This window comes from Chrysochloris asiatica, unplaced genomic scaffold (genome assembly GCF_000296735.1).
Source record: "Chrysochloris asiatica unplaced genomic scaffold, ChrAsi1.0 scaffold00178, whole genome shotgun sequence".
Classification (NCBI taxonomy): Eukaryota; Metazoa; Chordata; class Mammalia; order Afrosoricida; family Chrysochloridae; genus Chrysochloris; species Chrysochloris asiatica.
Genome location: NW_006408696.1, coordinates 6,627,602 through 6,640,625, shown reverse-complemented (window position 1 = coordinate 6,640,625; position 13,024 = coordinate 6,627,602). Strand labels below are relative to the sequence as shown.

General features: G+C 42.6%; 1 protein-coding gene across 1 annotated transcript in view; it reads left to right on the top strand.

Annotated features, from left to right (window-relative positions):
• Positions 1-12,109, top strand: part of SMG1 (SMG1 phosphatidylinositol 3-kinase-related kinase) — a 111,046-nt gene extending 98,937 nt beyond the window's left edge. Inside the window, exons 53-63 of the mRNA XM_006871972.1 lie at positions 69-258; positions 547-1,016; positions 3,375-3,512; positions 4,610-4,762; positions 5,030-5,209; positions 6,108-6,335; positions 8,014-8,225; positions 8,354-8,460; positions 9,851-10,030; positions 10,110-10,216; positions 12,032-12,109. Of these exons, the coding sequence (XP_006872034.1) occupies positions 69-258; positions 547-1,016; positions 3,375-3,512; positions 4,610-4,762; positions 5,030-5,209; positions 6,108-6,335; positions 8,014-8,225; positions 8,354-8,460; positions 9,851-10,030; positions 10,110-10,216; positions 12,032-12,109 (2,043 nt within the window). The remainder of the gene's footprint in view (positions 1-68; positions 259-546; positions 1,017-3,374; positions 3,513-4,609; positions 4,763-5,029; positions 5,210-6,107; positions 6,336-8,013; positions 8,226-8,353; positions 8,461-9,850; positions 10,031-10,109; positions 10,217-12,031) is intronic.
• The last annotated feature ends 915 nt before the right edge of the window (positions 12,110-13,024 follow it).

Here is a 13,024-nt window from a genome sequence, read left to right as displayed (position 1 = left end):
GTATCAAGCAGTTGTTTAATGTGTGAAAAAAGGCAAAATAATACACTTAATTTCTTTCATTTACATAGTTAAACAAGATGGAGATTCCAATAGCTTGGCGAAAGATTGACATTATAAGGGAAGCCAGGAGTACCCAAGTCAATTTTTTTGATGATGATAGTCACCGACAAGTGCTAGAAGAGATTTTCTTTTTGAAAAGACTACAGACAATTAAGGAGTTCTTCCGGCTCTGCGGTACTTTTTCAAAAACATTGTCAGGTATACGCCATAACTAAGTGGGTGGGGTTTAGTTGCATACTACTTGAAAGATGCTAGAGGTGTGGAGTAGGCTGGATTTAATTGTTAATTTATCTAACCACAGTATAAGTCCAGTGAAACCTGTATGAGACAGAACTTGATGGGACTCCTTGTTTTTCTAGTGTTTGAGTTTCTCTTCACCAACAGGGTCCCAGCTTTTGCACGGTTCACTGTACCCTTTAAGTAAGCAGCATTATTACTTTGTTTTCATTTTGCATGAAATGCTTTAAGCAAATTTCTCTATTTTAGGATCAAGCTCACTTGAAGATCAGAACACTGTGAATGGACCTGTGCCGATGGTCAATGTGAAGACCCTGTTTAGAAACTCCTGTTTTAGTGAAGACCAAATGGCCAAGCCTATCAAGGCTTTCACCGCTGACTTTGTGAGGCAGCTCCTGATTGGACTTCCCAACCAAGCCCTGGGCCTCACACTTTGCAGTTTTATCAGTGCTCTGGGAGTAGATATTATTGCTCAAGTAGAGGCCAAGGACTTTGGGGCTGAAAGCAAAGTGTCTGTGGATGATCTGTGTAAGAAAGCGGTGGAGCACAACATCCAGGTTGGCAAGTTCTCCCAGTTGGTCATGAACAGGGCGACGGTGTTAGCGAGCTCTTACGACACTGCCTGGAAGAAGCACGACCTGGTCCGCAGGCTGGAAACCAGCATTGCTGCCTGTAAGACAAGCCTGCAGCGTGTCCAGCTACACATCGCCATGTTCCAGGTCAGCACTTAGCTTCCTCAGCGCAGGGAAAAACGGGGAGCGTTCTTAATAGAAAAGTATATAAAGACGAGAAATGTGTCAAGTGCCTGCAGCTGTGCCAACCTAGCCAAACCCATGTTTAGCACTTTGGAGTTGTTTCTTGTACCTGGTTTAGATGGGTCTTTGTTTACAGCTATGTATCCTCTAATCGTTCCCATCCAGGCTGTGTGATTAAGTGTTCTTTGTCTATAGATTTTTGTAGTTGACTGGTTGCTGTGTGGATATGCTTCTTGTAAGACTATTTCTCATGTGAGTTCTGTTTCTCTGTTACTCTAATGATGTGATGAACAGCTTAGTGCATCAGTCTGCCTTCATCTTAGGATTGTTTTTAGAAATCTGCATAGGTCCCTGTTTATTTAGGGGCCATCGTGCATTGGAATTGACCCCATGGCATTGAATTGAGTTTGGTTTGGTTTTTATTGCAGCATAGTGTTAGGAATGAGATGGACTTCTATTCAAATCTGACTTTATTTGTGCACAATTTCCCTAAGCTCCGATATAGTTGTATAACAGGAACAATGCTTTTCTCTGAAGACTGAATGAAGTAGACACTGGGCATAGCTGCTCCTATTAGCACTGGACCTTGGGGTCGCTGTGAGTTGGAACCGACTCCGTGGCACTTAACAACAAGCACAATAGACTTCTTTTTTCTTATTTGATCATAAACTTCAGTATTGCTGGTAGGTTCAGAGAAACTCTTAACACAGAGAGTAATATTTGGGGAGCTAAATTTCTGGGGATCATTTTGGAAATGTTGTTCTCTAGCTGCTGCTTCTCAGTTGTGGAATGAGTAGTTTCCTTGCTGTGCAGGAAATCAGTATTGGAGTTTTTTCATGAGCAGTAGTCTTAGCTCATAAGTTAAAAAAATAGGGAATTGAGTACAGTTTCTAACGCTGCATTTGTTATACTCCCAGTCCTCACTTACGGACATGGTTAAGTTACAAAGGTCAGGTTGCTTTGCAAAACTGTGTTTGTGGTATGCTGTGAATTCTGTTCCGAGACGCAGCGACTCTGAATAGGGTTTCTAGCTGTAAATCTTTACAGGAGCAGAAAGCCTCATCTTTCTCCCGCAGAATAGCTGGTAGTTTGAACCTGCTGATTTTGAGGTTAGCAGCCCAACTCATAACCACTATGCTACCAGAGCTGCTTGTAGCAGAAATGTAGTTGGTTCTCCCCCCCCCCCCTTTCTGTGTTCAGATTATCCATTTGTCCAGTTTTTCCTGTTAATATAATTTAGAAAATACATTCATAGAAATAAGTCCAGTTATGGATGTCCTTCTGAGGAGGCATCATAGCTGCATGAAATTGGGAGATGTGAACCAGAGGGTCCTTGGCTTGCCCACTTTGTACCTGCTCTGATAAGTCAGAGATTTTAGGCTCGGTTCTTTGTCTCCTCTCTTTTTTCCTTTCCCGCCTCACAGTGTGGAGGTGCAGGGGCCTCAGGCCACATAGCAGCCAGGACTCCATGCTGCTTGTGCCGGTCCACCTGGTCACAGAAGAGGCCAGTCCCTGGTGGCAGGAGGGAGTGGAGACTGTGGGGCAGCAGTACTCAGCTTTCAAACGCTGCCCTGGACCCTCCTCAAGGGCATGCTCTGTAGCCGGGCTCGCATGCCCACTATTTTGTTAATGTGCAGAATAGTAGGTTCTGAATTTGTTTTATTCCTGTAATACGTGGAATGCTAGATAACAAAATTGTTAATAGTGAGAAGTATGTGTGTATTGTCATCTTGGTTAAACAGCACATTGATTTGTGTGTGTGTGTTTTGTTGTAAAAGGAGTTAATACTATAATAAAAATTAAAGTTTTATTATTTTATATACTTGGGAGTTTATTTCCTTAAAGATTGACAACTTTAGGAAAAACACTGTAGATATCCTTTCAGTTTTAAGCATAATGTAGAACTTGAAATGAAATGCCAGCTGTCCCCTGGGCCTCCTGGGAGCCCCTTTACAGCATACAGGATGACTTGACCCTCTGTCAGCAGTCACTACTCCTTTCTGAAGTTCTGGGTTCTTGCAGTCAGTCACCTGCTTGCCCCAAAACACACACACACACGTTACACTCTTCCATTCCCCCTCTAACCTTAACTGGAGGTGATTGGTGGAGCTGACTTGGGTGGGATTCTCTCCTAGACAGTCAGTTTGAATGCTGCATGTTCCTGATGCTAGTACGCAGCCACGATTCTCAACCACAGGAAATGCCTTACCTGGTTGTGGTTCTGGTGAATTCTGCCTCCTAGTGCGAACACAGCCCTCCTCTCCTGTATTTAGCTGGAACTTTCCTGTCTTCATTTTACTGCATTTCTTTTTCTCCGAACAGTGGCAGCACGAGGATCTCCTCATTAACCGACCGCAGGCTGTGTCCGTCACACCTCCTCCTCGCTCCGCCATCCTGACCAGCATGAAGAAGAAACTCCATACTCTGAGCCAGATTGAAACTTCAATTGCAACAGTTCAGGTGTGTTCTGTCAGCTCCCCGACTGCGAGGAGAAATGTTAGTGCTCTGTGTATGCAGCTAGCTGCGTGTCTGTCTTCAGCTTGTATGTCAGAGAAATGGGGTTCTTTTTCATGTTTTATGTTTAACTTAGATAGTGTTGATTTCAGACCAGGAGTAGAAGAAGTATTAAATGTTTCCGGTTATTAATGAGTTTGATCGTGACTTTGCCTTTATCCATCAATGGAACCTTTATGATTAGAAGGACTTCGAATATTGACTGTGCTTTCTGAAATACCTGAGTTCTTATTGTTATCTAAGTAACATGGGCATTCCTTATCTCTGTTGGCTACATAATGGAATACTATGTTGTAAAAGGCAGCAGAACCTTTTCCCTAACTAGTTATAGTGACTGAACTTAGTTGTCTTTGTCATTCCCAGTAAATACTCCATTGCCCCACCTCCCTGTTTTGGAGGAAGAGATGATGGCTGTGTGTGTCCTTCTCTGTACACCCATGTACCAGTAGTAATGAGGCCTTTTCTGCGTGTTAACACGAGAAAAGCTATGTCTTCAAGTGAGGAGAATGAATGCTTGTCATTTTTTTATTTTAGTGGAGAAAGTGTGTATGTGAGAGAGACAGGGAGACAGACAGACGTACAGAAGGTGAATTTCACTGTCTAAAAAGTTGCCTCAGCAGCAGAAAAACTTCATCATTACAATGTGAAAGGATTTTTAGTATTATTCACTTCTAAATCTGTGGGAATGTAAATTGTACCTTTCATAATCAAAAATGTAAATAGATTTTCTTCTAGATAGCCCATATAGTGCAGTAGCATTTTGGTGTAGCAAGTTGTTTTGTTTTGAAAGACTTTAAAAATGAAAATCATTCTGTAAATTTTAGGATCATTAACTTAAATGAGTTCTTACCTCCCCAGGCCTGTTTAGGCTCAAATATCCACAGAGAAATCAAGATTAATGCCTAAAGGTGACTTTGTTAAACAGCATATTCCCCCATCCTGCTTCTGTTGGATCTCTTGCATGCTCTATAAATTTATGACCAACCTGTAGGAGGGGGAGCATGCTGTTAGCATTCACTGAGACGCTGCTGGCTTTCTTGTAGGAGAAACTAGCCGCACTTGAAGCAAGTATTGAGCAGCGACTCAAGTGGGCAGGCGGTGCCAATCCTGCACTGGCGCCTGTGCTACAGGATTTTGAAGCAACAATCGCTGAAAGACGAAACCTTGTCCTTAAAGAGAGCCAAAGAGCAAGTCAGGTATCGTGACTTAGAGGTACTGTCTTGATAGTCATCTGTGGGAAGGTATAATCCAAAAGCCTTAACCTGTAGAGCGAATTTGTGGTACTGCAGGATGAGAGCAGACCAAACCCCCCAGCCACTCCACAGGAGAAAGGCTGAGGCTATCAGCTCACCAATTCTGGTCCTGGGTTCTAGAAACAAGTTCGTACATCGTGGGGTTTCTTGTCATTCATCGCAGCTTGGTTCCTTACAGAAGTGGCTCCATTCTTCTTTGTTTCTTCACAGGTCACTTTCTTGAGCAGCAACATCATTCACTTTGAGAGTTTACGAACCAGAACTGCTGAAGCCTTAAATCTGGACGCTGCATTATTTGAACTGATCAAACGGTGTCAGCAAATGTGTTCATTTGCATCCCAGTTCAACAGCTCAGTCTCTGAGTTAGAGCTTCGTTTATTACAGAGAGTGGTGAGTCTTGGTGGGAGTAGAGACGAGCTGTTTAAAATGAGAAGGCCGATTTTGCATCCTCAGAATCAACTGATTCAGTCACTCATGTTTCCTTTACTGAGCATGTGCTGTGTGTATGTAAAACACTGTCATTGGGAATGCAGCGACACTTAACACCGTGGGCTCAGCCCTCCAGGAACTTAGATGTACACAAGCCATACAGTGACTGAAAAAGTAAACAGGATTCTCATAGCTGCAGAGAGGAAGAGAGAGCTGTGATCAGATGCATTGAAAACAGAGAAGAGAAGTGAGAGGTGAACTCTGGGAATAGCAAGTTTATCAGCTTAGTGTTATATCTTGTGTGAAGATTTCAGGCTGTCCTAGTGAGGCACTGTACGATAAGCACTGGTCTGTTAACCCCAAGATCAGCGGTTCAGACCCACCAGCCACTCCTCAGAAACACTATACGAGGCTGCTATGAGTCAGAACCAACTTAACCAACATTGGGGAAGATAGGATTTATCTTTGTTTGTTTGATACATTTGGTTTGCTTATTGCAACAATTTAAAGAATGGTTGAGAGTGAATTTAGACAACCTGGATATGGGTTTGTTTTTGTCATTCAAATGTTTACACTCTGAATAATTACTCAGAAAATTATAAATTTTATAATAAATAGACTATTGAAATTACGAACTATTTTGTGTAGGGTAACTAATTCATAACTCAGCACCTGAGCTTCTTTCTCTGTCAGCTTATGACAATGATGATGTTGGGAAGTGCCATCTCACCAGTGCCCATGTGTAGCCACCCTTTGTAGGGTTTCCCAGGAGCAGCTGGTGGATTGGAACTGCTTACCTTAGGAATCAGATGATTTCAGCTGATACTGCAATAATCAAACAAATGATTATTGTGTTTAGGACACCAGTCTTGAACATCCTATTGGCAGCTCTGAATGGCTTTTGTCTGCACACAAACAACTGACCCAGGACATGTCTACTCAGAGGACAGTTCAGACAGAGAAAGAGCAGCAGATGGAAATGGTCTGTGAAACAATTCAGAATCTGGTTGATAATATAAAGACTGTGCTTACTGGTCATAACCGACAACTGGGAGACGTGAAACATCTTCTGAAAGCAATGGCTAAGGTAAGACTGGTACTATCGACACAATGCACAGAAAGGAAGGAGTAAGTAAGTGTTTAAGTTTTTATTATGAATTCTGTGAATAGTTTTCATGGGAGAACATTAGCTTTACATCAATCCTATTGTATATCATTTCATTGCCGTGATTACAATCCTCTCCATGCATCATCAACCAACCAAAGGGTACATCCCACAAGCCTGCCCTGCCTGCTGGTCATCAGCACACAGCTTCTCTCCCTTTCTGGGTCTAAAGTCCCCAGCCGCTCCATCTCTCCACATCATCGTCTCTGCCTCCATCTCTGGTGTCACTGTTTCTGTGGGCAGGGTCCCGCCCTCGGCTCTTCTCCCTTGATGGTCCCAGGGACCTCAGCTCCTGGACTGCAAAGTCAACCACTCCTCCTTTTGCTACAAAACTTGTACCTTTACATTTTGACCCTCACAGTCAGTCTTCATAGCAATTATTCTAAGAACAAGGTATCTTGTTTGTGGTAAATTTAAAAACATCAAAATTACTGTAGAGCAACTTCTGAATTGTTACAATGTTAATTCTAAGATGAAGAAATTGCTCTGGTTGATGGTGAAGATGTTCCCTATGAGAACAGTGTTAGGCAGGTCTTGGTATAAAATTAGAGATCAACAGGAAAATCAATAAAGAAAACAAAAAGCAAATACATGGATATTGAATATCACCCTGCTTAAAGGCTAGTGGATAAATAGAACAAATGAAAAATAAAATAAAATAATTCCTTGAATCAACTGGCAATGAAAATACATCATGCCAAACTCTTTAGTGGCAGAGTCATTTATTTGGGGCAGGGAGGGAGGTGGGGGAGAATGTCATTTTGCAAGCCAAAATTATCCCAAGCCACATCTTCCGATTTGTAACCAAGTTAATTTGTCTCTAATCAACCATATTTTTAAGCGTATGGCATTATTCTGATTTTATACATGGAAAAACTAAGGCTTAAAGAAATTCACCCAAAATCACACAATTTGTATCATCTGAGATTTGAGCTAAGTCTTAGCTCTTTAGTCCCCCTCCTCATCCTTCCACCCCATACGCATATACTTTTTTAATGCCAAAATGAATGAAAGTGTCTCTCTTCTTCCTCTAGTATTTTACGTGATCTCAATAGTGTAGACACTGAATCCCCAGAAAAGCTAAATTGATTCACGGTCACAGAACTAAATAGTATAATTTTAGGCTTTATTTTTAAAATTTCATTTCATACTGGAAACAAGACTCCTGTAGGAAGAAAGATGAACTGAACAAACAGTCCTGTATTAGGGATGAGATCCGTTCTTAAGACTGTCTTTAAGAATCTGTAGACTAGTCTGCGTAGGTGTATTTGGGTCTTATTTATCCTGTGACTGATACAAAAACAGGCTCATAGCCTTTCAGTCATTTAAAAGCTGCTCGTTCAGCAAGTGAAGGTAGTTGCAGTGAAAGTGAGTAAGGGTTGACTCAGTTGTTTCAGGTGAGGACGGATTTATATCACCTTAAAGCAAGGCTTCTAGCTCCCTGCTCAGTGATGGCTGCCAACCACACCGCTTTGAACAGGTTTGTCCCACCACAGGCCTGCCAAGAATCCAGTCTTAAGTCTTTCAGACCCTGAAAAGTAACAACAGAGACAAAAACTCTTTTACCTTTTTTAAAAAGTTGTTGCTGTATTGATTCTAGGATGAAGAAGCTGCTCTGGCCGATGGTGAAGATGTTCCCTATGAGAACAGTGTTAGGCAGTTCTTGGGTGAATATAAATCATGGCAAGATAACATTCAGACAGTGCTGTTTACATTAGTCCAGGCCATGGGTCAGGGTCGAAGTCAAGAACATGTTGAAATGCTCCAAGAGATAACTCCCACCTTGAAAGAACTAAAAACACAAAGTCAGAGGTAAGAATCCCATCCTGGCTCAAATTTAAAATACCTGTCTCTGGATTTACTTCTTTCAGTTTTGTTCATGTTTTAAGAAGTTCTCTGGAAACACATTTGATAAATAAGCATTTCCTTTTGTATTTCAGTGTCTATAATAATTTAGTGAGTTTTGCATCACCCTTAATCACCGATGCAACAAATGAATGTTCAAGTCCAACATCATCTGCTACTTATCAACCATCCTTTGCTGCAGGTAGGACTTCCCTATTTCAGGAAGACCCAAATCTTGATCTGGTAACAATCCACACCTAGATGGTAGATGTTTAATTACATTGCAGATTATCTAATGTGCTCGGAGTCCTGGTGTGGCACTATAGGATAAGCTCTGGGCTGGTAACCATAAGGTCGGCGATTCAAACTCACCAGCTGCTCCTCAAAAACCCTCTCCAGGATTTCTCTTGAGTCGGAACCAAATCCATGGCCCTCAACACCAGTATCATCTAATGTGTCCACAGTCCTCACCTCTTTAAAGGGTTCTTCTAACCCTGCATAGGTCAAATAAAAACAAATTTTGTCTTCAAAAATAATCCAATAAGAAAATAAAAATATTTTCTATTCAAATATTTTTTTTTACTTTATGGTTATAAAATAATAAAGGAAAATTTGTAGTTTTTTTTTTTGAGTAGGAGGAGCTCTGTTGACATAGTGGGTAATGCTTTGTACTGCTAATCACAAAGTTAGCTGTTGAAATCCACCAACCTCCCTTCACAAGAGAAAGAGGAGACTTTCTGCTCCAGTCAAGGTTTACAGCCTTGGAAACTCCATAGGGTTGCTATGAGTCGGAACTGACTATGCACTCATCTAACAACCAGCTGCTCCTTGAAAGAAGTAGTGGCAGTTGCTTCCATAAAGAGTTACAGCCTTGGGAACCCTATGGGACATTGTACTCTGCCCCACAGGGTCACTGCGGAGTCGTTTCTGACTCGACGGCAGTGAGTTTAGATGCGCCGTGTGGAAGTGAAGCCACTGTGTTGGACTGAGCGCTCAGTATGTGCGCACAACCTCCTGTCATCATACTGTGAATGCAGTTCTTGTTACTTTTTCTTAGTATTATATTGAGAATGCCTTGTTGTTAAGCCATCTTTGTAAAAATGACTTGACAGGCAATTTAGATACAGCATTCTGTGACTACTCGGAATCTTGCATTCTTGGACTGTGATGTTGTTGGTAGGATTTTCGACCTCACGACATATTAGTCATGTTTGTTTAGGCTGTTTTGTTGTTAAGTATTGTTATTGTCAGGTCTGTTCAGACTCACTGACCCCTGTATTGGGTTTCCCAGGAGGGGCTGGTGGGTTTGAAGGGCTGCCCTTGTGATTAGCAGTCTGATGCTTATCCTACAGTGCCACACTGGAACTCTTTAGGCTGTTTAGGAGGATGATTACTTTGTCAAGGGATAAGGACTTTCAGGTTGTGAAATCTGTTGTCAAGGTTGTACATTTGTATTTGATTTATTATTTGGGGGTATTTATTTCCACCACTTTTCATATTTCCCCTGTGCTGCCCCCCAGTTCTTATTTCCCCTGTGCTACCCCCCAGTTCTTCTGTGTGTATGTAAGTGGACTCTCAACTCTCTTCTTTAGCAGTCCGGAGCAACACTGGCCAGAAGACTCAGCCCGATGTTATGTCACAGAATGCAAAAAAACTGATTCAGAAAAATCTTGCTACATCAGCAGATACTCCACCCAGCACTATTCCAGGAACTGGCAAGAGTGTTGCTTGTAGTCCTAAAAAGGCTGTCCGAGATCCTAAAACTGGGAAAGGTAATTTGTTCAAATAAGGATGCCTTACATTTTCCTACCAAGTGGCATTCTGACATAGAGATGTTTTCCTTTTTCCTAGCTGTGCAAGAGAGAAACTCATATGCCGTGAGCGTGTGGAAAAGAGTGAAAGCCAAGCTAGAGGGCCGGGATGGTGATCCCAACAGGAGGATGTCAGTTGCTGAACAGGTGACTGCTTTTTAAACTTGAGTTACACGTTTTAATGCTGCTCCAAAATAATAGGTTTAAAGGCCTCTTGCTCAGCCTTATTCTCAATGGCTCATTACACAGTACACGACTTGACTCTACTGTCAGCATTTAGACAGTCGGAGTAACACGGCTGGCGTCATCAGCTGCTCTTCAGTATACCTCGAGCCTTCTGTGTTAGCACGTCTCTTCCCCAACTTGTTAAGGAAACTTAGAGTAAGGCTGGACCCTTCTTCCTCCATCAGGGAATTTGCAACTTAAAGAGGCCAACCTGAAGGTGTTTAATGAAATTAGGTTGACATTTTAGGTATCCTTGAAGGTTTACCTCAAGTCACTACCTTTGTATGTTCACATTAGTGTTACTAAATTATATATAATATATAGCACATATAAATAATATATATATATGTTAGGCCTTTTCTCTGTTTTTCCTCTGTCTTTCAGACCAAGTGACTTAAGCAAACACTGTCCACTGTTACATATAGCCCATGGCCATTGAGTGGATTCTGACCCATAACAACCCTACAGGACAGAGTAGAACTGCTCCCTAGGGTTTCCCAGGCTGCCACTGCTAACTGGGTTCAAACCTTGGACTGTGTAGTTAGCAATTTAATGTTTAATCCATTGTACCACCCAGGCTCCCAACTGTTATATGTTGTTGTTATGTGCTGTGGAGTCGATTCTGACCCATAGCGACCCTGTACAGGTTTTCTTAAGCTGTAAATCTTTACGGGAGCAGAAAGCCTCATCTTTCTCCCACAGAAGAGCTAGTAGTTTCGAACTGCTGATCTTGCGGTTCGCAGTTGGATTCGTAACCTTTTGATTGTGATTTGTGTGAAGTTTTACAGAGCTAATTGGTTTTCCATTCACATGTTCATTTGTGACATTGCTTTCAATCCCCACAATGGCACAGTACTCTTCCCACTTGCTCCTTGTGGTTACTGTGTCCTCTTCCTTTCCTGTCCTTCCTGGGTCGGAGCTTTATCCCTGGGCACATGCTGCCCTTGTATTACTGGTCCTTGATTGAAGGAGTGAGTACTTCCCTACATGTATTGTTCATCTTAGAGGTCTGTTGTTTGGCTGAAAGGTGGCTTAAACTCTTTGGGGGCAAGAATCAGTAGAGATAGTTTATCAAAAACCTTGTATATATTCAGAATTGGGTGTTTTTACTTCAGAAACTTTCTGATCTCGATTTCATGTCGTTATCACTGTCCATCTTAGATCCAGTTAAAGGAATGGGTGATTGACTGTTAACACATTTTATTCTGACGATTCTTAACCTTTCTCTGAAAGTTAAGGGGCTTGCAGGGAGGGCGGGCAGGGTAAGCTCAGAGGCCTTGGCATGGGACTTTCAATCTCGATGAGAGTCCAGAGACAGGAGCTGAGCACTCCCCGTGATGGAGGCCTGATGCAGGCTCTGCAGAGAAAACCCATTCTCCCCCTCCCACCATAGATATTTGTTAAACACCCACTCTTTCCCAGAGTCTGTGCTTGATGCTTGTTTATACAGCACGGCAGCATTTACCCAGTGACTTGAGATGCTTCACTCTGAGAGCAGCTGTTGGGTTAGTGAATGTGTGAGGCTCCAAAGGCTCTTGACTAGCCTGACACCTGCATCATAGAAGCAGTGGAATTAGAGGGAAGGCCAGCTACAGCTGAGCACTGCCAGCCCGTGGATAATGAATAAAGTACTGGTGGTTAGAGAAGCAGTCTTAAAAGAATTCTTAGAAGTCATCTGTAAACCATGTCTTTTCAAGTTTTAAATGGCTTTCAATACTCTCCTGCCTATTTTTACAGGTTGACTATGTCATTAAGGAAGCAACTAATCTAGATAACTTGGCTCAGCTGTATGAAGGGTGGACAGCCTGGGTATGAATGGGAAGACCATAGATGAGTCTGGTTAAGCGAGGTCAGACATCCACCAGAATCAACTCAGCCTCAGGCATCCAAAGCCACACCACAGTCGGTGGTGATGCAACTGGGGGCTTACTCTGAGGGCACCTAGGAAACCTCGGTGCACTGGAAGCGAATCCTGCAGGACAGCTGCACTCAGGGATACGCCCAACACCATGGCCTGCAACCCCAGGGTCAAGGGTGAAGGAAAGAACGCTCACCGCCTGGACACAGGGATTGTCTTTCTGCCACAGAACAGCCGCAAACGTGTCAGGAGGTTAGCTGCAGAAAGAAATGGGGATGCCGTGGAGCACAGAGTGATTTGGAACTTCATTCCACCTGACCCTGTGTTGTGCACTCCAGGACAAAACAAACCCCACTCAGAAACAGAGAAAACTGGGGCCGCGAAGAAATCACAGCCAAGGAAGATTGGATGCATTCAGCTTCTCGAGGGACGCTGGTTGCCCGGCAATAGTACTGGTTGGGTTGACCAGTAAGTACAAAAAGGCTATGCGCTAAGAATTCAGAAACGGACTGAAAATAGAGAGTGAGCTATGTAACAGATACACTACATGGGAAGAATTTACTTCTGAAATGAAGGGGAAACAAACCACCCCATCGTCCCCCTCCCCTCTGCACACCCCCTCTGACCTGACCTAGTTGATGAGCCGTCTTTCAAGGTCAATTTTATTTCAGCCCTTCTATTTGCTCTACTTCCGTCTCGATGCTCCTAACAACTTGTATTCGGAGCAATACACAGCAATTCTCCACAACCACCGGTGACACAGAAAATGCCAGGATTGTTTCCGGATTGATGGTCACACATAGAAGATGTCATTCTGGTTACTTCAATCATTTCTGTGATTCTATCATGTACAGTTTCCCAGAATTGTCACT